Genomic DNA, 25156 nt, shown 5'->3' with positions numbered 1-25156 from the left:
TTTCTATATTGTCTATATTTTGTATACGTTTTTTAACATTTAATTGTAGATTTTGTTCTTATATTCTATATTTTCCACAGCTAAAGTTTTTCTATATTTGATTCTTATTTGATTCCATAATTTATTTCTTTTTTTAAGGTGGTATAAGCATTTCACTTCATATCGTACTGTGTATGAGACAAATAATATTGAATTTGAATAATTAAAAAAAAAAAAAAAAAAAAGACGATTTGGGAGTTAGTGAGGTGATACTAGAGAGAAATCTCTAGTGGACACACTACACAACGCATACATCATCTCCTCAGTACAAAGCGATGTGCTGTGTAAGACTTGGAGCCATTTTAATGAGCGATCTCAGATAGATACAAACCAGGATCTAACAGTAAAACGACTCCGCGGCTACTCTGACTGACTCCCTTCTCCTGACTTACTCACCGATCTCTCTATTCAAACTACAACAGCGCCCCGTTCTTCACATCATCCCAACTCTAGTTGATATTTTTCGCCAATACTGATATCGAGGGTCATCACACCACGTTAGTGACATTGAAGCTTGAACTGAATCATCTTCTACAAACAGAACTGACCGTGCAGCTCGTAGACCTGAGGCAGGTTAGGGAAGATACACGACAGCTCGTCTGAGGTCAGAAGGTTTCGCATTTTCTGGAAGAACACCTGATCCAGAACCCTGAGTGTCCGCAGGTGAGACGACTCTGTCGTGAACAGCTCTGAAGGAGAGAAAAAGATTTTTTCTGGTTCACAGATCTTGAACATGTTAAAAATAAACCAAAGGTCTGGAAAATACTGTAAAGTGACGAGAGACTCGTGTGAAATCCGTCACGTCGTCCGGATACAAACAGAAACTTGTAATGTGACAGTACCGTATATGACCGCCTGCCGGTCGATCTCGCGCGAGCTCAGCGAGTTGAGTGTGTGTAACTCCACTGTCTCCTGCCAGTTGTGAGAGTCAACAACGTCCTCTTCCAGAAGTGGAGCGTCCGGTAACAACACCAACGGCGTGTCCATACTCCTAGCGCAAATAAATAAATAAAATCAGAGAAAGATAAATCAAATAGGATGCAAAACCATGAGACCGAAATTAAATAAATACATTCGGATTTTGTGGCTCAGCTTTCAGCTTCATACCTGCGTCTGGAGCGAGGGGTGTACGGTGGCGTGGGATTCTCCAGCGACCTGGAAATGGAAGAAAAATGTCAGAACTAAATGTCTAAACTGTCAGCAGTTTCACTGCATGGCCAGGTAACAAAATACAAGCATATTGAGAACACGTGTAGGTGTTTCTCACCTCGCTGAGCTGCTGGAGGCCGAGGAAGAAGCGCTGTGATGTAGCGGGCGGAGCGCCGGCCCTTCCCTTTCGTCGCTGTCTTCCATGTCGACGTCGCTGCGGGAACGAGGAACAGTCTCCGTCCCCGGACCGCCTCCGCGACGACGGCCCTCGCCCTGAGCCTTCAAGGACTCGCTGCGAGCCAAACGCACAGACACTGTAGGACTGAGAGAGACAGCGATGGAGACAGAGAATTAATTATATATATTTAAATTTAGCACGCGTCAGGAATCTCTTATGATGACGCACACAGCTGGATGATGGTGATGATTATCATATCAATGTTGTATCTCATCAGGCTTTCCTGAAATACCTTAAATCCTAAAGACTTTTTACTCTTTATAAATACAGCATTCTACACAAAAAAATACAGAAAGAAAAAAAACAACAACAGACAAAAGTCTTCTTAAAAAAAATGCTGACATGGTATAATGGATATACTGTTTAAAGAATTACTGAGATCTTAAGCCTCCAGACCGTACACATAACCTCACACACACACCTGTCCATGCTCTCGTCCCCGAGGCTGCCAGTGGAGAGTCTCTGGCCTCCGTCCTCTCCCTCCTCACCGTCTGTATGGTTCTCAAACTGCTGTATGATGTTCCGCACGTTACCTGCACGCACTGGCACAGCCACAGAGAGTGAAGGAGTGAGAAAGAGAGAGAGAGAGCACAAGAACAAGAGAGCGCAAAAAACTAAACAACATTACACATATGAAGGAAAAAGGAAATGAATAACTACACCAGGCTAGGCAGGGTTATGGGAATAAAGAGAATGATGGGAAAGCAGAGACATGAGACATAAGACATGTACCTTCTGTAGGGGACAACGGAACATGGAACGCTGGAAAACAAAACATGCAGGAAATAAATAAAATAAAATTATATAACAGTGTCGATTAAAATAAAAGGATCACAAACTAAAACTTATGGGAAAACAAATGACAATGACAATTCACCAAGCGATGAAGCATATATGTGTGTTTTAAGTGTGTGTGTGTGTGTTTACTGGATTGCGATGTGCTCCTGGGTTTGCCGATGTACTTTAATAGGGGATTCCTCTTCTTATCCTCTACATCTTTATCTTTCTTCGTGCTGCTCAGCTGCTATAACACAAAAGTAAATAAACAAGTCTAAACAAAAGATATTTTTTTAAGTAACAACTGTAGCAAACTGTGTGCGTCCAGGGGCGAGTCACAAATGATCTCATTATATTGCCTTAACAGCGCTTTCGGGTCAAGCCCACTGTTTCCCCAGTCGTTTTTTGTTGTTATTTATCGAGGGCTTTTTGCGTTGGTGTTCTGTCATGAATAAATGTGTTCGAATGGATAGAGAAGTTCAAAGAAGGTGGCACAAGTCGTCCCCATCCAAGGCTGATGATACATTAAGGGTATGAGTGATCTCTGCAAGTCCTGAAGATGCACTTCTGATGAAGAAGTGAAGACGGCATTGCATTCGTGGCTCGAACAGTTCAGCCACAGACATGTTACTAATGAGGGAATTCGAAAGCGGACAAAGTGTATTGAAAAGCAAAAAGAGTATGATGAAAGATTATGTTGTATACACTGTTAAATCGCTGTGAAATAGGAGGAATAAAACACTTTTGTCATTCTGTCATGAAAAAAAAAAGATCAGTTCCTGGGAAATTATAATTTTCCTATTTTATCACATCATGTTAAGTTTTATTCTTAATTTATTAAAGGTGTATTCGTACCACTCTCATACGAGTGAACACAGTCTCGCTTTAACTAGTGCTGTGGGATTTTATCCATTAATTCCAATTCATGCAAATTAATGGAAGAGACACTAAACTGAGGACTTGTAGCGAAATATTTCAACATCAGTTCAAGAAAAAAGGACATTTGTACAGGGTCAAAATGTCAGAAGACCATGTTCACATTATTTAAAATATAATTTCCTGGATTTTTTATTTTTTTTAAGTGACATGCTGGGCAGCTAACTCAGGGAGCGATATATTAATCTCAAATAGTGAACTGTATAAATCAGTGCTTTACATTTAACAAAAGTCCTGTACATCATAATTTCTTCATATTTTCCTTTTCAAACAACCAGACGTTCTTGTATTTTTAATGTAGTTTTGAGAAGGAAAGCTCTTCTGTTCTCTCCAGTTCCTGAGCGCTTTTAGATCACTGTTTTGTTTGTTAAGCCACACAGTGACCTATAAATCATTCAAGCATAAAATAAACATCTAAATTAAGACATGAACCAGTGAGAAACAGGTGCAGATGATGTCAGATGATCAGGTCTGTGATTATTATACTGAAGATTGTGAAATGCTGAGGAGTTGGAACAGAGACGAGAGGGGAAATGAGGTCACTGCTGAGGTTCTTACATAAACAAGCTGTTTTTAAATTTCATAGCAAAAAAAATAAATTCCCTGTTTTTATTTTCCAGTTAACCTACGTCAATTAATCTGAAAATGGAAGGGGGGGGGGGGCGGTCAAGACTTCTGTTTACGAGGTTCAGCTCAAGATGATAAAGGAAATGAAACTTCTTGTCTTTTGTTTCACTTCGCTGAGCTAAAAACGTACCAAACCATGACTTGAGGAGAAACTTAGTGGTTAAGGACTACTGATCGAAAGGTCTTGGGTTTAAACCCCTGCGCCACATTGTTGCCACTTTTGGGCCCTTGAGCAAAGCCCTTAACCGCACAGACGTATAATGAGACCGATTACTAGCTTAAAATGTAAACGCACATGGAAACCTGAAATAAACACCGAACCCTGACTTTTCTTTTACTTTTACAGAGTAACTGTAACGGGTATGTAAGTATTTAATGATAAATAAAACAACTAGACCTGTAATTCATAAAATAATAACCTTATGGAAGCAGACTACCGTGCAGCTCGGACTGAAAAGTTTCCTCGAATGAACAAAAGTTGGGGCAAAGTTATACTTGACCATCTATTCACTCTTGTACATTAAACAAACCAAAACAAGACCATAACACACCCTTAATCATCATAACACCTAACACACAGTTATTTACTGTTCACTGTTCTTTAAACTCCTGTAAAACCGCTACAACACAATATAATTTAATTTAAATAAAAGTATAGATTAAACAAAACCCCTCTAGTCTTTACCTGAACACTCATGTCTATCAGGATTGTGGAGCTGTGAGGGAGTAAAAAAAGTGTACAAACAGAACGTGGAGTGAAAAAAAACCACAAAAAAACAACCCGAGTGTACCCTTTTGGTCTTGGAAAGGAAAGGGAGCCACTTGTCCTTCTCCGTGCTGAGTCCTGGGAACACCTTGGAGTCCCTTAGCTTGATCCCGGCGTGCCGCAGGTACAGAGTGATCGCTGTCGCTAGAGGAGAACTGATGAGAGACATTTATTTTAAACAAGGTCCCAATAAACAAACAGTTTGGTGCAACAGAGACGAGTTCGTTAGCATTCAGTCCTACCTTCGCTCCTCTTCGTGCTTTGAGCTGCAAATAAAAAAATAAAAAAAAAAAGGAAATCAAAGGTCAAAGGTAAATCTTTTTACTACCATCACAGAAAGACGCACCAACTCGTACACAAACGCTTCCCCCTGCATGTTTTTACCTTTCTCCCACCAGGTTCCACCAGGTTTCAGATGGACATCCATTGGAATCAACTCCTCAGCACGTCATGTGACCGAGCTCATGTTTATGTGTAGGATGTCATGTGACTGCAGGCTCAGGTGTGCTGGGGCTTTTACTAGGCATGACCTTCGCACCTACTTTAATTTAGTGGTATCATCTGACATCGCTCTGCTTTCAGAGCTGAAAAAACCTTGTCCTGGATTAACAGGGAATTTTATTAGACTGCGATGATGTGCCTCAGGACAGTTTTTTTTTCTTCTATTTCGTACACCTGCATAGGGGCCGGTAAGGGGCAATTCTTGCTTCCATGATGCATATACTTCTCCTCTTAAAGTGGAAAATCAGTACAAATCCATTGTTTTGACTGATCACTTTTACTCAATCTGTCTCCCTGGAGACATCAGGATGACTCCGCCCACTCAACATGACCAAAGTGTATGTGGGTTTCATCTCTGTGACAGGAAGATCTTTCTAAAGAATTTTTATCTCTTCAGTGCCAGTAAACTGGTTGGTCTGAAGCTCTTAAAGTGCTCTGGTGCCCCCTAGTGGCTTAACATTTTACCTACACACTTTACATTTGTGCGTGTGTGTGTGTTTTTATTATTATATGTCTGTGTACATGTATAACGTGTCGCTTTATGAGTGCAGGTGATTCCGGTCTTGACTCATTCTCAGCTCACAGCTATTCTAGGTACAACATTTATTCTAGTCAAATGCAAATGTATTCCAGTTCGTTCAATCATATTTTCCAACACAAATAATATTTTCCTGTAAAACATAAGACTTCATATGCTAAAAAAAAAAATCTATAATATGAAATAAAAAAAAAAGATTAATTTAATCATTTCACTCGTTTTTTTTTTCATTTTAAATACAAGTAGAGTTCAAGTTAAACCAGGACTTATGATGAAACAGCTGATTAACATTTGCACAGTACGGTGATGAGACTCTCAGCCGCAGTAACACTTTTGAATAGTGAAAACGAATTAAGGACGGACGAACTTCTGTGAGCCGAGACGGCTCGGAGCCCATTGCAATAATTCCCGTACACGCAGTACGCGCCAAAATATTTTCTACTTTTTCGTCTTTCAGCTGTTCCCTTTCAGGGGTCGTCACAGCAAATCATCTGCCTCCATCTAACCCTAACCTCTGCATCCTCTTCTCTCACAGCAACTAACGTTATTTCCTCTCTTACTGCATCCATAAATCTCCTCTTTGGTCTTCCTCTAGACCTCCTGCCTGGCAGTTCAAACCTTAGCATCCTTCTACTGATATATTCACCATCTCTCTTCTAAACATGTCCAAACCACCTCAATCTGGCCTCTCTGACTTTATCTCCAAAACATCTAACATGGGTTGTCCCTCTGATAAACTCATTCTTGATCCTATCCATCCTTGTTACTCCCAAAGAGAACCTCAACATCTTTAACTCTGCTACCTCGCATCTCGGACATTCGCATTTGTGTTTGTTGACGAGGCGTAGCACCGGACAAACGAATAAGGAATCCGGAATCGGTCGTTAAGGGAGTTTAAAAAAAGTGACAGAACACATTCCTTCCCAGATCTACTTCCTGATGTCTACTTGTGGGGGACGTTAAAGGACAACATGTTTAACTGTGAAGATCCGCCAAGAACCGTTCCACAGCAAATTGTCTCCTTTATTCCGGGAATCTGGGTTGAGAATCTGCACACACACTTCTAAACACTTACATTGTGCATACCACAGTAAATCAACACGCTAATAGTGTGTATGTTGGTTTCTTTCAGGAGAAATACACTTACAGATGACAACAAGGTGATATTGTTCATCTGACCTAACTCCAAGCCACTTCCACATGTTTGGGGCATTAAAGGAGTTCCTGGGTGGCCGGAGTTTCAGACATGAAGCAGACAGTCTGATCGTGGCTCCAGTGTGCTGAGAAAACGTTCTACCTTGACGGTATCCAGGTTCTGGTGTAACACTGGAATAAGTGCATACGTTTTTACTCTCATAACTGTGTTCTGTTATTCTGCACAATCAACCCAAAAGTCCCAGTTTGACTTGAACACCATTTATAAATAACACTCCACTAGACAGCAGTCGCATTATTCTGCATTCAAACACAGAATCTTATTTTCATGTTCTTAAATTTATACCAAAACTAGTCTTTAATTTTAAAGCAAGTTGTTCTTACAGCAGTTCCCACAGCGCCGTGACCTGTCTGTCCACCACCTGTCTCTCCTTCACCGGGTCGCCGTCCAACTGCTGAAGATCGCTCTCGCCAAACAGCGAGCCCAGCCCCATCAGCTGTTTGTTCCTGCATCACAGCACATTAAATATAGATAGTGGACGAGTCTACAACATACAACTTTTAAACAAATTTCAAAGTATTTCACACTTTGTGCTTTTATTCACCATTTCAACTTAAAAGGCTTTTACAAAAACAGAGAAAGATTAGCAAATATATTAATTTAGCATTATTGAGACACTCAGTCCAGCTGAAGGGGTCAGGTCATGTGACACAGTTGTGTTAAGAGTGTGTGTGTGTGTGTGTGTGTGTGTGTGTGTGTGTGTGTACCTGTAGTCCTGTATTTGGTCCTGGATCTCTGGAAGCACCTGCTGCTGAAGCTCGGACAGCGGACCTCTGATGTCCTCCTGAGCGTGGAGACGACTCTCTGCACACAAAAACAACAGAGCTCCATATAAACGAAACCTGAACCCTAAAACCTGACTGGGCAACATCTGGGGGTTAAGACTTGTACCCATTGTTTCTCTGCATATCCCAGCTCAGGGGCCGGGGTCAGTCGGTGAGTAGTGACGGCCGTGATACAGAACCCCTGACGCAACACTTGCGGATCGGTGGAGCTGAGGTTTGACCCGCCGACCTGCTGATCACTAACCCAAAGCCTTAACCCCAAGAAATACCGCTACAGAGCTTTGTTTTTAAAAAACCAAAACTTCCTTTGAAGATAATTGGTGATATTAAGCATCTTGGTTGTATGAAAGATCAAATATTCCTCACGAAGTCTAATCTCTTTTAGATAAAGACAACACTCAGAAAGATTTGATCTGAAAACAGATCAGAATCAGTAAACTGTTTTGGGCGGCGTTCCAAAAATAAACAAATAACTATTAAAAAAAAAAATTAATCTGGATTTTTTTTCTTCACATTTTAGTCGTGCCCAATTCCTCCCCGTCACTAGGGGGCTCCCACACTAAGGCTACTACTACCACTCAGTCAGGAGGGCCGAAGATTATCACACGTTTCCTCCGAACCATGTGACGCCAGCCGAACACATCTTTTCAAACTGCTCGCTCACGCACTGTCAGGGGCAGAGTAACACAGTCAGAGGACAGCGCTATCCGCTTCCTTCGCTTGCGTGAGCTCACAGACGTGATTAATGTGGGAGCACAATGTACCTCTCACCCCTCCCCTCTGAGAGAGCCCGGCCAATCAGCTCTCTCTAGACCTCCGGCTGCGACAGGTTACAGCATCACCCGGGAATCAAACCACTACATTAGTCCAGGAATAAACCTGGAATCACCGGTGCTTACCTATATCTGTCAGATACTCCTCTCTGGCTTTAATCTTCAGAGGCTGAGGAGAGAGACAGAGAGAGAGAGAGAGAGAGAGAGAGAGAGAGAGGGGAGGATTAACAGATCAATAAGACGAGTGAATATCTGAAATCCGACACGTCACCGTCTCCACACTGTGTCTCTGTGTTAATCGATGCTCGCTGTTCTGTGCTACAAGTCTTTATTTCTCTAATTCTTTGATCCTCTCAGACTTGTGCTTTTTCTAATACATTAGCGTTTCTATAGTAACGGACCATTCATCGATACAGCATGTCTACTGTATATAATCCAAGTCCGATAATAAGCAAATATCGATATCTCATTTCTCTGTAAGGAAAGTCGATGAGGTCGGCATCCTCGGTGTCAGTGTCATGAGTACAAGAAATCCTTCAGGATGTTCTGCTTTTAATCAAAGTTGCGATGTTGTTAGAAACATCAATTGGAAGAGAGAGGGGAAAAAACAAAAAACTACAGGAAAGAGTTTATAGCATGTAATGATTTATGGTTCATGATTAATGAGAATCGTTCAATCAAATCTTTCTGTAAGGAATATCGCTAATAAATCTCTAATATATCAATAAAAAATCTCTAATATTACACTAATATATCACTAATCAACATCAGGGTGGTAACAGTAACTATGATTTCTCCTTATATATAACTCTATATGGATGAGGTCTAATATGGCGCTGTGTTAACTGATGCAGTGTTGTGAGAGAGAGAGAGAAAGAGTGTATGTGTGTATGTGTGTGTGTGTGTACACACTCACAGCATCAGGGTCCAGGAATTGCGAGCAGATCTGAGGTGCGATGGCACGGGCGTCTTTAGGACTCGAACCGAGGTAAGCCTCCACAGAGAGGTAGAAGAGCTACAGTGCGCACACACACACACACACACACACACACACACACACACACACACGTTTGACTTCATCAGCTCAACAAAAACTACCCTTGATGTTCATATGTTAGCGTTCACAGTTGGATAATACTTTGATATTTGGATTACATTTGTTAAATACAGTGCTGTGAAAAAGTATTTGGTATTTTTTTTTTGGCATATTTCTCACAATTAAATGATTCAGATTAATATTACGCAACAAATAACACAGTTAATGCAGTGTTTAAATGATTATTTTGTTTATTAGGGTAAAAAAAAAAAAAAAAAAGCTGTCCCTGCCTGGCCCTGTATGGAAAAAGTAATTTATCATAATTGTTAGAACAATGAATTCTGTGCTCAAACAGGAAATCCTTCTCATCCTGAACTGATTTCCGGGAATCCTGGGAAATCCTGAACTGATTTCCGGCCATCAGGTTATGACCTCAAGCTCAAGTGGACTCGGATTATGCAGCAGAACACTGATCCACAACAAACCACCTCTGACTGGCTCAAAAAAATAAAAATAAAATAAAGATTTGAGTGACTAAAATTGAATTGAATTTAATTAAATTTTATTTTTAACAATTGAACTTCCAATTTAAAAATATATTGGCAAGATATATATCTTGCCAATATTTCTGAGGTGAAAGAATGCTATCCTGGTAATATAATCTACATGAGCTTCAAAAGACTAGGATCTATAATCCCACTAAGGTCTTTTACAGTTGCACTTGATGGAACATAAAGGTCATCTAAAGTTAGTATGATCAGAAATCTTACTTCTAGCTGCTTGCGGTCCTATGACTAAAACTTCTGTCTTATCAGGATTACGCAGAAGGAAGTTAATTAAAATCCAATCTCCTATATCCTACACACATTGCTCAACTTTAGTAGGATGGTTTTTCTCATCTGGTTTTGCTGAGACGTATAATTGTGTGTCATCAGCATAACAAATGAAAACTAATACCATGCTTATTATGAATGCTGTTATGAATTATGTTGCCCAGAAAAAGCATGTAAAGAGAAAAAAGCACTGGGCCTAAAACTGAACCCTGAGGAACACCAAACTCCACTTGAGAACATGCTGAATAATCACCATTTAAATTCACAAACTGATAACTATCAGTCAGGTAGGATCGAAACATCGCTACTGCGCTACTACCTTTTCCAGAATATGGAACAGACTGTTCATGCTCAGAAACCCATCAATGCGGCTGAATTGAAACAATTTTCTTCACACAGTGATGTGAAAGACTCACTGAAAGTTATCGCAAAGACCAAAGATGGCACAACCACTTATCAGGTTTTGGGGGCAATTACTTTTTCACAAAGTGCCAGGTAGGTTTAGACAGCTTTTTCCCCCCTTATAAAATGAAATCATGAATTAAAAAGTGTATTTCGGTTTTATTTACTTGTATAATACTAACATTTGCTTGATGGTCTCAACTCATTTAAGTGTGACAAATATGCAAAAAAAAAAAATAATAATAATCAGTAAGGGGCAAATACTTTTTCACAGCACTGTAAACACTTGGATTGTTTTTTTTATTTCCAGCTGAAAGTGTCCCTCCCAGGCTGCAAAACAAAAGAGAATTAAATAAAAGATGACTCACCAGTGGGTTCGGGTCCAGCAGCTGGCTGAAGATATATCTCATAAACACGGTCATGTGAGCAGGACGAGTCTTCAGCAGCTCGATGTCCTGAAACGGGCCATCCATCTGAGTAGAGAGACAGAGAGAGAGATGAATAAACCACAGCCATGCTTTTTAGTGTTCTGGTGAGTGTTTTATTCCAGTGTACTGGTTCACTCACTTCATTGACCATATAGGGTTCATAATCATCGTCTTCCTCCTCCGGACCGATTATATGAGCTTTCGCGGCCTGCGACCAGGACGACACACAGACTACACTCAGGAAAAAGTTTAACACAAATCACTTAATAAAATAACTATCAGAATATTGTGCCTGGTGTAATGAGTGAAGGTGAAGAGCGAGCTTTCTGTCACCTCAGTGTATTATACACTGTATACAGTATATTCTGTACGCGCCTATAAGTGTGTGTGGGCGTATCTTTAAAAGATAAGGAAATGTATGCATAGACATATATATGTATACGCGCGCGTGTGTGTGTCTGTCTCACTGAATCGACTGTGCCCGAGCCGTGTCTGCGGTGTTGAGGAGTCCGGAATGATGAAGACGAAGGAGAGTAAGGGCTCTCAGTTGTCTGTGTGAGAGAGAGAGAGACAGAGACATCATATCTAAATGTTATAACAGTCATTAAGCACGATAATGAAGCAGACCCAGAGTGATGTCAATACACACACACAAGTTAATAATTATAGAGAGATAATATTACATTGCTGTGATGTGATAATGATGATAACGGATCTCTTTCACTTTCTATATTTCAAACTCCAAGTAAAAATAATAATAAATAAAAGGAATGAAAAATTAAGTCTGTATTATTGAATGAAAGCTGTCTGGTCTTGAGCTGAACTGGTCATTCATGCTGACAAAAAATAAAAATAAAGAGAGGAAGATAATGGATTAGTTTTAAGTCATACTGCATACTGAGATATTGTATAGCAGTGTGTGTGTGTTTGTGTGTGTGACTAAAAACACCTATAGATTCTTCCAAAGAATCAGCAAGGGGGAAAAGAAAAGTTGGAAAAAGTTTAAGCAATCTAGATGCAAAAACACTAATAATAAATAAATATACCTCTATAATTGTCCAGGTTTAAATCAGCTTGTGATAAGAGTTTGCAACTGGTGTTAAAAATGTGTTTTTAAGTTCGTGGCACCATTTCAATTTATCCTAATATTGATTATTATATTTTCATATTATTCCAATAGCCAGCTTTCATGAAACCAGGTGTGTATATAGCAAAAAAACAAGACATGCTGACATCGTCAGAGTTAGAAATAATGATTCTGATGGAGATGAACGTGTTGTTCAAACTTTGCCGTCATCAAAAAAAAAACAAAAAACTTTTTGCAGCAGTTACAGCCCGGCAGACCTCCAGCTGTCTATTTTTCAAGATAATCTGATGAGATTTCACGCCGTGCTTCCTGGGGCATCTTACACAAGATGGATCGGCTTGATAAAGTCTTCCTCCGAACCATACAGTTGTACGAAAATGTTTTTATTTTTGGAAAACAATGAGGTTTGCAAGTGATTTTCCCCCCTACTGTGACCTCATAAACCAAAAGGTCATCCATGGGCTCAGGGCTGAGCTCCGTCCGGTTCTGCTGTTTCTCTGGGTGTCAGTCTTAAGAGCTACAGTAAAATACAGTAAGTCTGGACTAGTGGGTAACTTTTATATCACTTAACACTCAGGATGTCATCGTGAATTTAACAATCTCACATATATTTTGTTCAGGAAGTGAAAATGATAAAACGGAGTGCGGAAACATTAATGATATTAATGAAGAGTCTTAAAAGTTTTCGTGTTGTGACGAGAAAATTGGACTCTGTCGAAGGGCATTCAGAGGCAGCTCATTTAAAGCTAAAGCTTTGGGTTGAATCTCAGCTGGAATAGTAACAGAGTTTGAAGACCTCAATCTTATACAAACTTGTTTAAGTAAAATTATAATGAGTGACCTTTAGTATTAAGTATTAAAGTATGATGGGAGGGTGTTGGGTTGAGTGTCTAAAATGATACAGATGGACCTGCGGGAAAAGTCGACCCCCATAACGTAGTTCAGAGTTTGCGGACTCCGCAGATTATTCCGTAGAATAAAACTAGTAACTGTTTGCAAAAATCTCAAGTAAACTTTTTTCATGTTATTATTATAGGGTGTTGTGTGAAGAATTCTTAGAAAAAAAAAGAATTGAATCCATTTTAGAATAAGACTGTGACATAACAAAATGTGAAAAAAGTGATGCGCTGCGAATACGTTCCAGATGCACTGTATTTATACTGAACAATATAATTTACTAATTTTGTAACACAAATATGGACTTAAACTCAGCGAAATTTTCGTATAAAATATAATACTGTATACATGTTTTAGTACTGTAGAAAGAACACAAAGCGACCGTAGAGGAAAACGTGGCTCGTTGTGGTGAATTATTACCGTATTTACTCTACAGTACTGATACCAAAGAAAACACGCCAGTACTGTACAGTACACGTGTCTACCTTTACATTCTTACAGTTCATTTTAAGGGTAACATATTAAGCTGAGTTTTAAATGAAATTAAGTGTTCGAGAATATAATTCAGTGTTTCAAAAAATTTTTTTTTTTTTTAGGGACGTAACCCCTAAAGCCAATTTCAATAAATACAAAACACTGAAAGATCGATTGTGATTCCACGGGTGGTTTGAAGAAACCAGTACAACAACCCAGCAGGACTCCAGGAGGAAAATGTTGGTTTGGATACACACACACACACACACTTGATTACAGTTCGCCTGCATGGGCTCATCCTCTCCGTCCCGACTCGAGAGTGATCATAATCAGGGTTTGTGCTGCTGCTTATCTTTCACTTAGAGACAGAGTACAAGCTGGTACACACACACGCACACATATATATGGGTGTAAAAAAATAAAACAACTTACTTCATATTCTCCTTCACCCGCATCTATAGACAATCGACCTGTACAGAGATCAAATCAAATCAGTTTCACTTGTACAGCTTTAATTAAATTAATCATCTTTAGAGAAACTTAGATCTGGATTTACATCACTAATGAGTAATCCAGTGGGAACAGCAGGAAGGGGAAAAGAAACCAGGAAGTAAAAATTCGTTTACAGAAATCAATGCAAATGATTCTGACCGACAGGTTTTTTTTTTTTCACGTTTTGAGTAGTATTTAAATTCAACCAGGTAGGGAGGCGTTCAGGCCAAGTGCAGCGGAAATGTAGCTGCCTAAGGGCGATTTAAACCCATGAATCCGGTTTCTGTGTCAGAATCTGAGCAAAAACAAATAACAGTTAGCCTGTTTGGTCCAAAAAAAAAAAAAAACCTTGGCTGAGATTCTGAGATATGAAATCTAATCTTTAAAAAAAAAAAAAAAAAAGTCAAACAAGCTCCATATCTTCCTAGACGGTTAAGGAAACGTCGACCTTGAACGTCTAGCCACGTTTTCTTTCTAAATCTCCAGAACATTTAGCTCGGCCTTTTTACATTTTCAGCCACACCATGTTTGGGTCACTTCCTGTTATTTGGCTCCATTCAGGTCTGAATCACTTCCACACTGCGTTAGCGTTGGGTTGTAACTGTACCGTGATCTCTTCACTCCAGGGTCAGTGGTTCTTAACCCTGGTCTTGGAGGACCCCGTGCACATTTTGGTTTTTTTAATCGGCTCTCAGGACACCTGATTTTACTAATCAGCTACACACTAACCCATTTATTCTGAACTGAAGCGAGTGTAATAACCTCTAGGAGGAAAGTTGAGAAGTGTTTAGACGATGTTGGACCGGTCTTTTTTCTTTTTTGGTCCATATGAAATCAGGGTTTGAAACCAACTGATCACAGGAGCAAATATACAGTAAATCTACAGAATCCAACTGGGTTTACACTGTTTTCAGGTACGACACACACACCCACACACACACCTTCTCCGGCGGTCAGGTAGCTGCTTGCCGTTTCCGAGCGTGCTCCATCCTGCCGAAACGAAAGCAAACAGACTTAGACACAACGTCAGACACCAAACTGAAGAAAATGTCGTGTTACGTCAGAGCGAAGCTGCTCTTCACCTGATCCTTCTGTATTTTCACTCTGACTTGATTAGCTCGCCTTCTCGCGCTCTCTATCCTCTCCTCCAGCGAGGACGACGGGTTGCGGGACCGCTCCTCCAGCAGGTCCTGCGCATCGGGGGGGAAAACGGGTGAGTGAGCGGCGAGGAACGCCGGGACGGCTCGAACACTTTAAAAGGATCCGTGTGTGTGTGTGTGTGTGTCATACCTGTAGCTCCGCCTCTTCCTGTTCCAGCATCTTTTTCAGGATCTGCGTGGCATGCTTTTGGACTTCGGGGTCCTGAAATAAAGGAGGGGAAAAAAAATAATCAGTTCAACACACAATGCGTCCACATGTGTCCAGGTGGTGTGTGAAAATGATCCCTCATGCTCTCTGAAACACTCTTGCATTCTGTGGCACCAGGGAAAAAGAAAAACTCTACAAATGTGATAATCTGGTCATTCAGTACATTCAGGTCGTCAGCTGACGCCTCCAGCATCGCTTCATGTGCTTCACTTCTTAACCCTGACACGCCCATCACACTCTGGAATAGACTCAATCTGGACTCATCACGTCACATGACCTTTTTCCATCGCTCTAAAATCCAGTCTTTATCCTCCCAAACAAACTTAATCCTTTTTTTTTTATAATAAGTCTCACTAACACACACAGACGTTTAGTCCCAAACCTGCGAGTTCTCATCACATTGTGTGTGTGTGTGTGTGTGTGTGAGAGTGTGTAAATACTTTTACTTTCACTATTACTTTTTTAAAAAAATTTAACCCTGCAACATCACTTCAGTGATCTCCATTCAGCATTTATTTTATTACTTTTTTCCCCCTGACCACGTTTCTTCCACAAAATTGCTGGTTCAGCACCAGCCTTCCAGATTTCGATATTTTATTAGTATTTATCCCCTTAGTTGTTTTCTTTGCTTGATGCAGCCCAATAATTTGACCCCTCTTAAACAGTAATATATTTTTTGTTGCTTATTGCTTCTTGTTTTTGACGCCGAGCGTCACATGATCCCAACTGAGCCAACGATTTTTCTCTCTCTTGTGCTGCGGGATTTGTGGGTAATCGTCTCCCCTGCTGGGTCTTAGTGCTCATCCCTTACTGGTATAATCAACATCCGTGCACGCGTGTACTGTTTACTATAACCATGTGCCTGTATGTGTGTGTGTACAGCACTCTGCTGTCATTCTTTTCAAAGGTAAAGTGCAGGTTAATTTGTTTTATTATTTCCATTATTTCTTATGGGAAAATTCGATTTGGTTTACGAGTGTTTTGAAATACGAGCCCGCTTCTGGAATGAATTATGCTCGTAATCCAGGGTTCACGTGTGTTTGTATATATATATATATTTTTTTTTTTTTGGGGGGGGTCCATTTTTTAAATTATTTTTTAGTATCTTGTGTGTCACAGCACTAGGCTGTAACTGGGATTAAATGATTATTGTATTAGTTTACTCCAAATCCAAACTGACTGACCTCACCAGATTCTCAAATCTCACCATTTTAAGTGTTTTTAAAGATGTCAAGGTGGAACAAATAAGGATTTATGCTTTCAGTACGACTGAATATATCCGACTCTGTAAAATCTTTTAGATAATAAAAAAATCCAGTAAAAGAGCATGATGACGATTATCTCAGTGTCAATCCTTTAGACAAACGTAAAGCACCGTCGTGTTCGTCGTCTGTGATACAGTACAGAAGACCAGCCGTGAGTCTCCCAATAAAACTGAAATAAGACGAAGTGCTCCGTCCTACACAACCAGTTAGAAGTGATCCATCTTAATGAGGACATCAGGAACACGCGGTGTGTGTGTGTGTGTGTGTACTGTTTTTTTTTTTTGGGCTCATCTTGTGTTAATCCATGTCATCCTCTTTGGGCGTGTCGAGTTAAGATTTGTGCTTACAGAAACGGAAAGCTGACAGGAACATCATGTTTATAAGAATGGAGAGGTCAGAGGAAAAAAAGGTCAAAGGTCAGACTGGTTCAAGCTTCCAAAAACACGGTGCCTCAAATAGCCCACTGTGTACAGGCGTAGTGAATAGAAAAAGTATCTCAGAGCGCAAGAAACCTTAAGTTAAATCAGTTAAGCAGACAATGAGATCAGGTCTCACCCAGACTTACAAACACACACACATACACACACACACACACACACACCTGTAGGGGTTTGGGGAAGGTGATTCTCTGCGACGGAGTGCTGCTTCCTGAAGCAGGCAGGGGTGGAGGCGTAGGGGGCGCGGTCTCCTCACCAAACTGCGTCCTGTGATTGGCCGGCGGGTCGGACGTGAGCGGCTGAAGAGGGACGGAGGCTAACGACGGGGGAGGACCCTGGAGCGTCAACGCCACGTAGGTTCCAGCTGTGAGGGACGAGCCAGACGAGAGACAGATGGCGAAGAAAAACACGATGTCATGATGTAATTAGAGTCTGTGTGTATGTGTGTGTGTGTGTAATGTCTTCACACCTACATTTGATCATCTTCACCACTTCTTGATGAGACATGGAGGAGACTAAGGAACCGTTGACCTGTGAGAGACAAGACGAGACGTGAGGTGAAGCTGGATGAGTCATGTTACGTCGTCTAAAGCAAAACAGCAATCAAGTGTACCTTAATGATCCGGTCTCCTTCCTGCACGCCGGCTTTGACCGCGGCGCCACCTGATGAGTAAGACAGGAAAATAAATAAATAAATAAAATAAACGCATGAAAACAAGACAGTTAAGAGTCTCGTGTGAGTGACGTGTGTGTGGGCGTGTCAATACCAGGGCGAACGTTCTGCACCAGTTTGATCCTCTCTCCGCACACGGTGAAGCCGAAGCCCAGACTGTCCTTCTGGACAATCACACATCGCTGCACCAGACCTGCAGCTGGAACGGAGAAAAAAAAAAAAAACAACTGATTGGTCAGTTTTCATTTCACTGATTCATTTCCTATAACATCACAGAGATCAATCTGGCCGTGGTTATATCGCGAAGCCGTTACCTGCGCCGTCAGAAGGGAAATCGGCAAGAGAGTCTCTCTGCTGTCCTGGAGAAGACTTCGAGTCTCCCAGCGTCAGGCTGCTCAACCTTAAAGCAGAACAAGTGGAACACACACATTAGTGGTGATGCTTAAGAGATAAACGATAAGAGGAGGAGGAGAAGGAGGACGTGCGTGCGTGCGTGCGTGCAGCAGGATGAGCCGGGAGCAATTCGATGATGCAATGGCATAACGATAAAACATATTAAAAAAGAATAATAATAATACAAAAAAATAAAAAGATTTCCTCAACACAAAGTTTGACAGGAGCATGTCTCCTGTATACACAGACATTCCTTGCGTGGGTTGAAGGCAGGCACTCGGGGGGGGGAAATAAAAAGAAAAAAAGAAAAAAAGTGCAGGGAGCAGAGACGAGTTGATGGATCAGGTTATATAAATAGCCCCGATCTCTAAACACAGGCTCTTTTTTCTCATGGGTGCAGCTTCCTGTGTAGGCCGTTACTCGTTCTCAGATCATTTTAGGACTTTCCTGGCAATATTACGCTCGTATCGCGGAAAGGAGAACTCAACACAGAGATAACGCAAGTCTGTACTATCAAGAACTTTCGAAGTTAACAAAGACCACTAGAGGGCGCTTCTTTTCCTCTTCATCTTTGGAAATGTTTATCAAATTTATTTATCAGGGCAGCCTCTTTAAATTCATCAAAATAGTTACATATTGCTCTCTTGATCCTATTTGTATGCAAAATCTGTTTATCCACCCATGCTTCTAACTTCCTTTACTTAATGTACACCTACATTAGCTATGTTTAAACCGTCGCTAATATTCCACAAATAATGTGAATAACAGGCCAATAAGAAATAAAAATGCCTTGAGTACACACACACTTCAATCAGAACCCAATCCGCCTTAAAATTCTAAATTAATCTTTAATCGGAATGAGTTTTAAAAATAAATTCAATTAGGGAATTTGTACATGTTCGAGCTGGTCGTTCCTTGATTAATGGAATAAATATATTCTTTCTCAACAGTAACATCAAGTGACGTGACGAGTCTCCCCCAGCAATCTTTTTTTTTTTTTTTTTTATCCACTTGGTCTCTGACTGGAGACAGAGCACTGATTTCTTCACATTTCACGCGTAGTAAAGCATTTAAACCAATCACAGACGCGACTGCATTCCTGTAACCAATCAGAACGCAGAAGGTGGGATTTGTTAAAAAAGACGGAAACATTGTTCTGATTATAACTTTTCTGCTCACTTTGAAGTGTTTAATCTGATAAAATGCTTTGTGCACGTGAACGCACACGTTATTAGATCGTCATCAATGTAAACAATTAACCAGGAATCTCTAATCAGAGTGATTTTAATCCGATTAAAGACATTGTAGATTTAAACATAACTAACACGCGATGAATAAATCTCCAAAGAACATGAACATGTGTCTGTGATGAACCCTGTGCTGAGATTTAGACACTGTATGATTTGCTTTTATACAGTGAAACCCAGAAGCAGAAGCTGTGAATTTTTTTTACAGTTTCACGGTACATCAGGAAAGTCCCGCATCTGAACTGATTGCGTAACTCCTAATCTGGTGGAAATGGCAAAGCACAAACTTTTTGCTCCGCATGGTATTGATCGTCATTCATGAATCCTCCCTGTGAGGCGTCACGATTCGACTCCATGCACCTTATAATCAACGAGCAGAGACAGAATATCTGAGCACTCACCACACAGCAAACGGACTAAGAGAAGGCATGAACGACAGAAAGAAAGAACAGTGAGGGGAGAAACAGAGAAACACACACACACACAGCATGGCAGGAAAAACAAGGCTGGGCGAGGTGGTAGAATACATAACCATGATTATTTTATACAAGACTGAATATACAGCAAAGTACACACATATAAAGCTTTTTTTAATTTTTAATATTTTCTTTAAGTGCATAAGAAAAGCAATAAGGACTACACTCCCCATGTGTGTTATTTAATAGCATTAACAGCTTGAATACAGGTTGTCCCCGCCTTACGAACGAGTTCCGTCCCGGGAGTACGTTCTTAAGTCGGATTTGTTCTTAAGTCCGACAAATTAGTCTATGATATCTGTTTCGCTGAGGATTTTCTAACATTAGGATTATTTAGCATCAGGACAGATATACAGGACAGAAGTTTTCTTTTATCGTGCTCCCGGACTGATTCATTAAAACCAGTGAGGCCGACTCGTTTCTCCCGCACGCAAACACGTACAATAAAAGTGACTTTAGACATTTTATACATTCACTTAAACACTGAAAATATTGTATATAACTGTAAATAGTAGTATCTGGTGCACTGCAGTGTATAATTTTTGGACAATACTCGTGAGCTACTTGAACTGGAAGTAGAACTGCAATCCGTTCGTATCTGCGGAAATTCCTAATTCCTATTTGTAAGTCGGGGACTACCTGTACTCTCAAATACTAGACACTAGTGACTATTTATAAGTGAGCATGTCTTTATTTTTTTTAGATCACTATAATTTTCTTCCCTATTACACCCATCAACTTGTCAAAATGTGCTAATTCGAAAAGTTATCGTCTGTCTCTCACTCTTTCTCTAATTACCCAGTGCATCGTCCAGCCCTTGAAGAAAACAGCACATTTCCCACCCCTTCATCCCCACCCACTTCAACAACCCCCCCCCCCCCCCACACAGTAAACGAAAGCACGAACAGGTTCAAATCATTAAGCCTTCGTTCAAATTCCTGTCTATGACATCAGAGCGCCGGCAAGCTGCAGCTCCCGTAGTCGAGCACACAGCTAAAGTGCATCGTTTAAAATGACCTTTGAACTCACGCTCATGAGCTTCCATTACCTGAATAGGATAAGCGAGTCTGGCTCTTAAGAGCGGTCCCGCTTTCACAGGATGCACAGGTAGAGCAGGCGCACAGACGAGATGGACGAGATAAACAGACAAAAGAGAGAGAGAGAGACAGGGACATTGTGGCCCACAGCCATGCGCGATGATGAAAGGGAAGGGGGACTTGTGACGGATAGACGTTATCGTGACTGTCCCTGCTGCACAGGCCACAATGCTGTCTGTCGCACACAAACACACTATTGTCACACACACACACACACACACACACACACCGAGGGGGAAAACCAGCCGCCGAGCGGGAGGGCACCGAGAAAGTGGAAAAACCAGTGAGGTTACGTACTGCAGTTCTGAGTAGTGACCTGCTGCAGGGAACTCAAGATTCCAACACTTAATGTGTGTGAAAATGTTTTAACACTCACTCACTCTCTAATGTTTTCAGCTATTAAGTACTGCTTTAATGTTTAGAAATAAAGAAATAAAACACTATGTGACATGATGTTATAGAAAAACAATCAACAATGCAAACTTTTCCTTTAACAGGGTTTTAATTCTCTTACAAGTCAGGAATTTGCCAGCACTAAGTTAGGTTTATTATTAACCTGCTTTTTTATAGCTGTGACGCAAAGACAGACTGTAATTTGTTTAATTTAAATTTAAGGCATTGCCATTTTCAATTCAGTGCAATTCAAAAGCACCAAAGCTTACTGTCTGAAAATGTACTCGTCTCAACCAGCTACTCTATTTCTTTTAAAGTATTAAAGTATTTAACATATACTCCAGTTCAGTAGGTGGAAGTATTGCACCAAATGCTTAAAAATTTTTAAGTAGAGGACGCATCTATAATCTCGCAAAAGATGGAAACTTTTTTTTATTACCTTACAGACATTTTTAAATATTCATAAATAAATTAATATTTATCAAAAGATTATAAAGATTTAACGTTTTCTTTTTAAAAAATTTAACATTTGAAAGTTTACTTAAACACTTCAAAAGGTTTAAATCATTTCCAAATTAAATTTATTTAATTTAATTGATAGAATGGATGAACAAACCCGCTGAGGTTTTTCTATGAAGAGACATGCATTTTTAACATATTCATCATTTAATAAAACGATCGACTGCCGTTAAGAATTTAACCAAATAACAATCTATTAAATGATAACGTTTTATTATTGTTTTGTGTAATATTTCTCTGTCGCTCATGTATCTATTAACTAGAAAATAGTGCGGTATTGGGGGTTTATTTATTTGTTTCTCGTAACTAAAATACATTGGGATTAAACCGTTAGAATTTTTTTTTTGAAAGGTGTGTTTTTGTTCTTATTAATTACAAATGATTAATCAATAGTTCAAACCATTGGTTAAGAGAAATGTGGATGAAATTTTTACGTTGACTAAAGGAATCTCCGGTTGCCAGCGTTTTGTAAAATAAAGACGTGCAATTAAAGGTGAAGTCTTCTTAGGTTTGTGAGTAATTGTTTACTGTTTTGATGAATTAGTTTGTGCTTTAGTTTGTGTTTTTAAAAAAAACTTTCAGGTTATTAGGGTAGTGATGGACATCAAGATGGATTCAGTATCACAGCTTTACATCAGGCAGCATCGCTGATTAGTTTTCTGGAACAGCATGCCTTAGAGTGTTGTATTACTTACATATCGAATGCAGAAAAAGATCTATACATCTCTGCTCAACGCTGCAAAGCTTTAAGACAAGGAATTAGCTGTAAAAACGTCCTCCACTGAACCATAAAATGCGATTTTATGCAGGATGCTCATCGTACCTGTCCAGAGTCGAGGTCGGAGGTCGGACACTCATGTCTGCGCGGCTCCTGAAGCTCAACCACTCGTCTGTGTAGTAACACTGCGGTCAGAGTGTGGTCATCTCCTTACTCGAAGTGCTTGTCTCGCTTCATACATTCACAGGGCAAAGATGTCACTCTTCTTTCTGCACGTTAGAGTTTATCTAAAACTTCAGGCCACGGCGACGGTCCTGATGCGCATCTCGTCATTTATAACTCTATGTGATGGTCCGAGCCTGAATAGGTGGAGATGGCACCAACTTTAAAGCTTGTGATTTGGGATTATAAATGTCCCGCTGAATAGATTCCACATTTCCTTCCTGTTTTTTTTTTTCAGTTTAAGTTATGGTCACAGGGGCAGAAATGCCAGCAGCATAAAGCGTAAGCTTTAATATAGAGTTATCTTTCATTCAGGAACAACACTTTCCATGTGTCACAGGCAAGGTCCTATTAAATCAATTACAGTTAATGCTTTTTTTTTTCTTTAAAATAAATTTTAACATTAGTGCATCCTTAAATCAGTAGATAAAGATTGTATTTCTTAGTATAATAATTATAATAATCCTACTTGAATGTCACTGAAGCCTCAGCTAACAAGTGACAATGTTGTAAACAAACCAAGGTGACTGAGTGACTTGAGGAAGAATAAAATAACCTATTTTGACATATTCATTTCTAAAGTGCACCCTTTCCAGAATTTGTCGCAAATTCTTTTTGTTTAAACAAAATTGTGTGTAATTTTTTTTGTATGCAAAACAAGCTAGGAATTTTGTAGATGCATGTAGTGTTAGCTAGGTGGCTAGCTCCAAACAGGGCTGTTAATAATTTAAAGTAAATAAAAAATGCTTAAAGATTAGCAGTTTGGTGCAAATTTGTCTAAATCGTTAGATTTAACACTTGCGAACAGGTTATAATATAAATCAGAATCCTTAAGCTAGATATACTAGGCAAGAAATATCCAGAGGTGCAGGCCGGAGCGAATCCCCGGTGTTGCGTGAAAGTGACGCCGGGTCGCAGCACTCGTCCCTTGGCTAGGTCTCGGATCAATCCCTCGCAGGCCCCCGGGTAATCAGCTGTTGCTAACTGATGTAGCCTGGAACCAATCAGTGAGAGCGAGCACAGCTTGTGGTTAACCCGTAAACAAACATGCGATATCCAAAACAAATACTAAAAAAAATTAGTCTTAAAATGTTTTTTTTTATCATGTGATTCGATCGGTGGTGAAATTCCTAGAAACGAGGCAGTCCTGAAGCTTCATGAGATCAGTGTGAACCTGGTCCATTCCGCAGGACCCGTGTCCATTGTGCTGCTGTCCACATCCTCAGGACTCGACCTCCACCGGGATCCAGTCAGCGTCTCCACACCGGACCGGAATCTGGAGGCATCTGGAGATATAGGGGTTGTTTAAAGTGTGAGCAGCAGACAGTCGGATTCCCCTGCCTGCTCCAGAGATCATACCAGCACCATCGCCGTGAGAATTCTCTGTTTGGACGCTTGAGTGGAGACAAACAGACTCGCAGGCGCCATCTTACCGTGGGACTGGAGAACTGCAGGCACGAGGGACAAAACAACAGCTCATGGTGTCTCCTGAAAAGCCATTGTCAGGGCTGCCACATGCCTCATGGACTTCCTCACAGACATGCAGGAGGGACAGAAATGTGGACACCAAAATCCTTTGATGTTCTCACACCTGATATGTCTTTCCTTCTTTTCAGACTGAAACACACACGTAGTGAAAGACATACTGATTTTCAAAGAGACTGGGTCAACTTTAGATAATGCAAAAAAAAAAGCAGACTTCTGTTTGATATAATAATAATAATAATAATAATATTTTTTATTTATATAGTGCCTTTCCAAAGCTCAAGGACACTTTATAATGAATTTAAACAAGAAGAGATAATATGTACAAATAGACATTGAAGTACTGAAAAAAAAAAGAAAAGGAAATACAAATCAAGGACTAAGGGACAAACATGCAGAGGACGGGTGCATTAAACAAAGTCCTAGGGATCAGTTTAATGAATCAGAGGTGTAACATTCAGAAAACAAGTGAGCTTTGATTAAAGTTTTAAATACTGAGATGTTATTAACAGAACGGAGTAAGCGTGGTAAAGAATTCCAAAGTATATGTGCAGTAACACTAAATGATCTTGGCAATGTAAACACTAAATGAAGACAAAATCGATTTTTTCACACTCTCTTCTTTGCAATGGTTTTCTTGGTGTGTCCAAGTGTATCGTCTTATCATTTCCTGCATTTCTCTCCACATGTCAGTCAAACTGTGGCTTTCTAGTATCTGCTTCATTCCATGTTTCAAGGCAGCATAGAGTTCTAAAATGATGAAATAATGGTTTTGGTATCTCCATTATTAAAGCATATCTCTTTAAATGCATGTGCCCACTAGTGACGGGTCGCTCATGAACGAGTCTTTAACGTAATTCAGAAGAATG

General features: G+C 40.1%; 1 protein-coding gene across 4 annotated transcripts in view; it reads right to left on the bottom strand.

The window, feature by feature from the left end:
- Window positions 1-24235, bottom strand: part of arhgef11 (Rho guanine nucleotide exchange factor (GEF) 11) — a 35965-nt gene extending 11730 nt beyond the window's left edge. For 2 of the 4 annotated variants that reach the window (XM_053493927.1, XM_053493945.1), the window contains exons 1-26: window positions 22686-24234; window positions 18052-18137; window positions 17832-17936; window positions 17678-17727; window positions 17538-17595; window positions 17229-17428; window positions 15285-15356; window positions 15077-15184; window positions 14936-14984; window positions 13935-13972; window positions 11512-11595; window positions 11184-11252; window positions 10985-11089; window positions 9262-9360; window positions 8472-8514; window positions 7495-7591; window positions 7111-7233; window positions 4775-4798; window positions 4558-4687; window positions 2354-2450; window positions 2159-2188; window positions 1848-1968; window positions 1307-1510; window positions 1147-1194; window positions 882-1030; window positions 588-728 (exon numbers count right to left, since the gene is read on the bottom strand). In XM_053493927.1, coding sequence (XP_053349902.1) covers window positions 588-728; window positions 882-1030; window positions 1147-1194; window positions 1307-1510; window positions 1848-1968; window positions 2159-2188; window positions 2354-2450; window positions 4558-4687; window positions 4775-4798; window positions 7111-7233; window positions 7495-7591; window positions 8472-8514; window positions 9262-9360; window positions 10985-11089; window positions 11184-11252; window positions 11512-11595; window positions 13935-13972; window positions 14936-14984; window positions 15077-15184; window positions 15285-15356; window positions 17229-17428; window positions 17538-17595; window positions 17678-17727; window positions 17832-17936; window positions 18052-18137; window positions 22686-22720 — 2365 coding nt within the window. In that variant the 5' untranslated portion in view covers window positions 22721-24234. Of the gene's footprint in view, window positions 1-587; window positions 729-881; window positions 1031-1146; window positions 1195-1306; window positions 1511-1847; window positions 1969-2158; window positions 2189-2353; window positions 2451-4557; window positions 4688-4774; window positions 4799-7110; window positions 7234-7494; window positions 7592-8471; window positions 8515-9261; window positions 9361-10984; window positions 11090-11183; window positions 11253-11511; window positions 11596-13934; window positions 13973-14935; window positions 14985-15076; window positions 15185-15284; window positions 15357-17228; window positions 17429-17537; window positions 17596-17677; window positions 17728-17831; window positions 17937-18051; window positions 18138-22685 lie in introns of all 4 variants that reach the window. The other 2 variants (XR_008357891.1, XM_053493935.1) reach the window with 2 other exon arrangements.
- Window positions 24236-25156: the final 921 nt, after the last annotated feature.

Source organism: Clarias gariepinus, chromosome 1 (assembly GCF_024256425.1).
Source record: "Clarias gariepinus isolate MV-2021 ecotype Netherlands chromosome 1, CGAR_prim_01v2, whole genome shotgun sequence".
In the NCBI taxonomy this organism is placed as follows: Eukaryota; Metazoa; Chordata; class Actinopteri; order Siluriformes; family Clariidae; genus Clarias; species Clarias gariepinus.
Note: the sequence above shows the minus strand (reverse complement) of the source record. Positions and strands in the feature narration are given on the sequence as shown.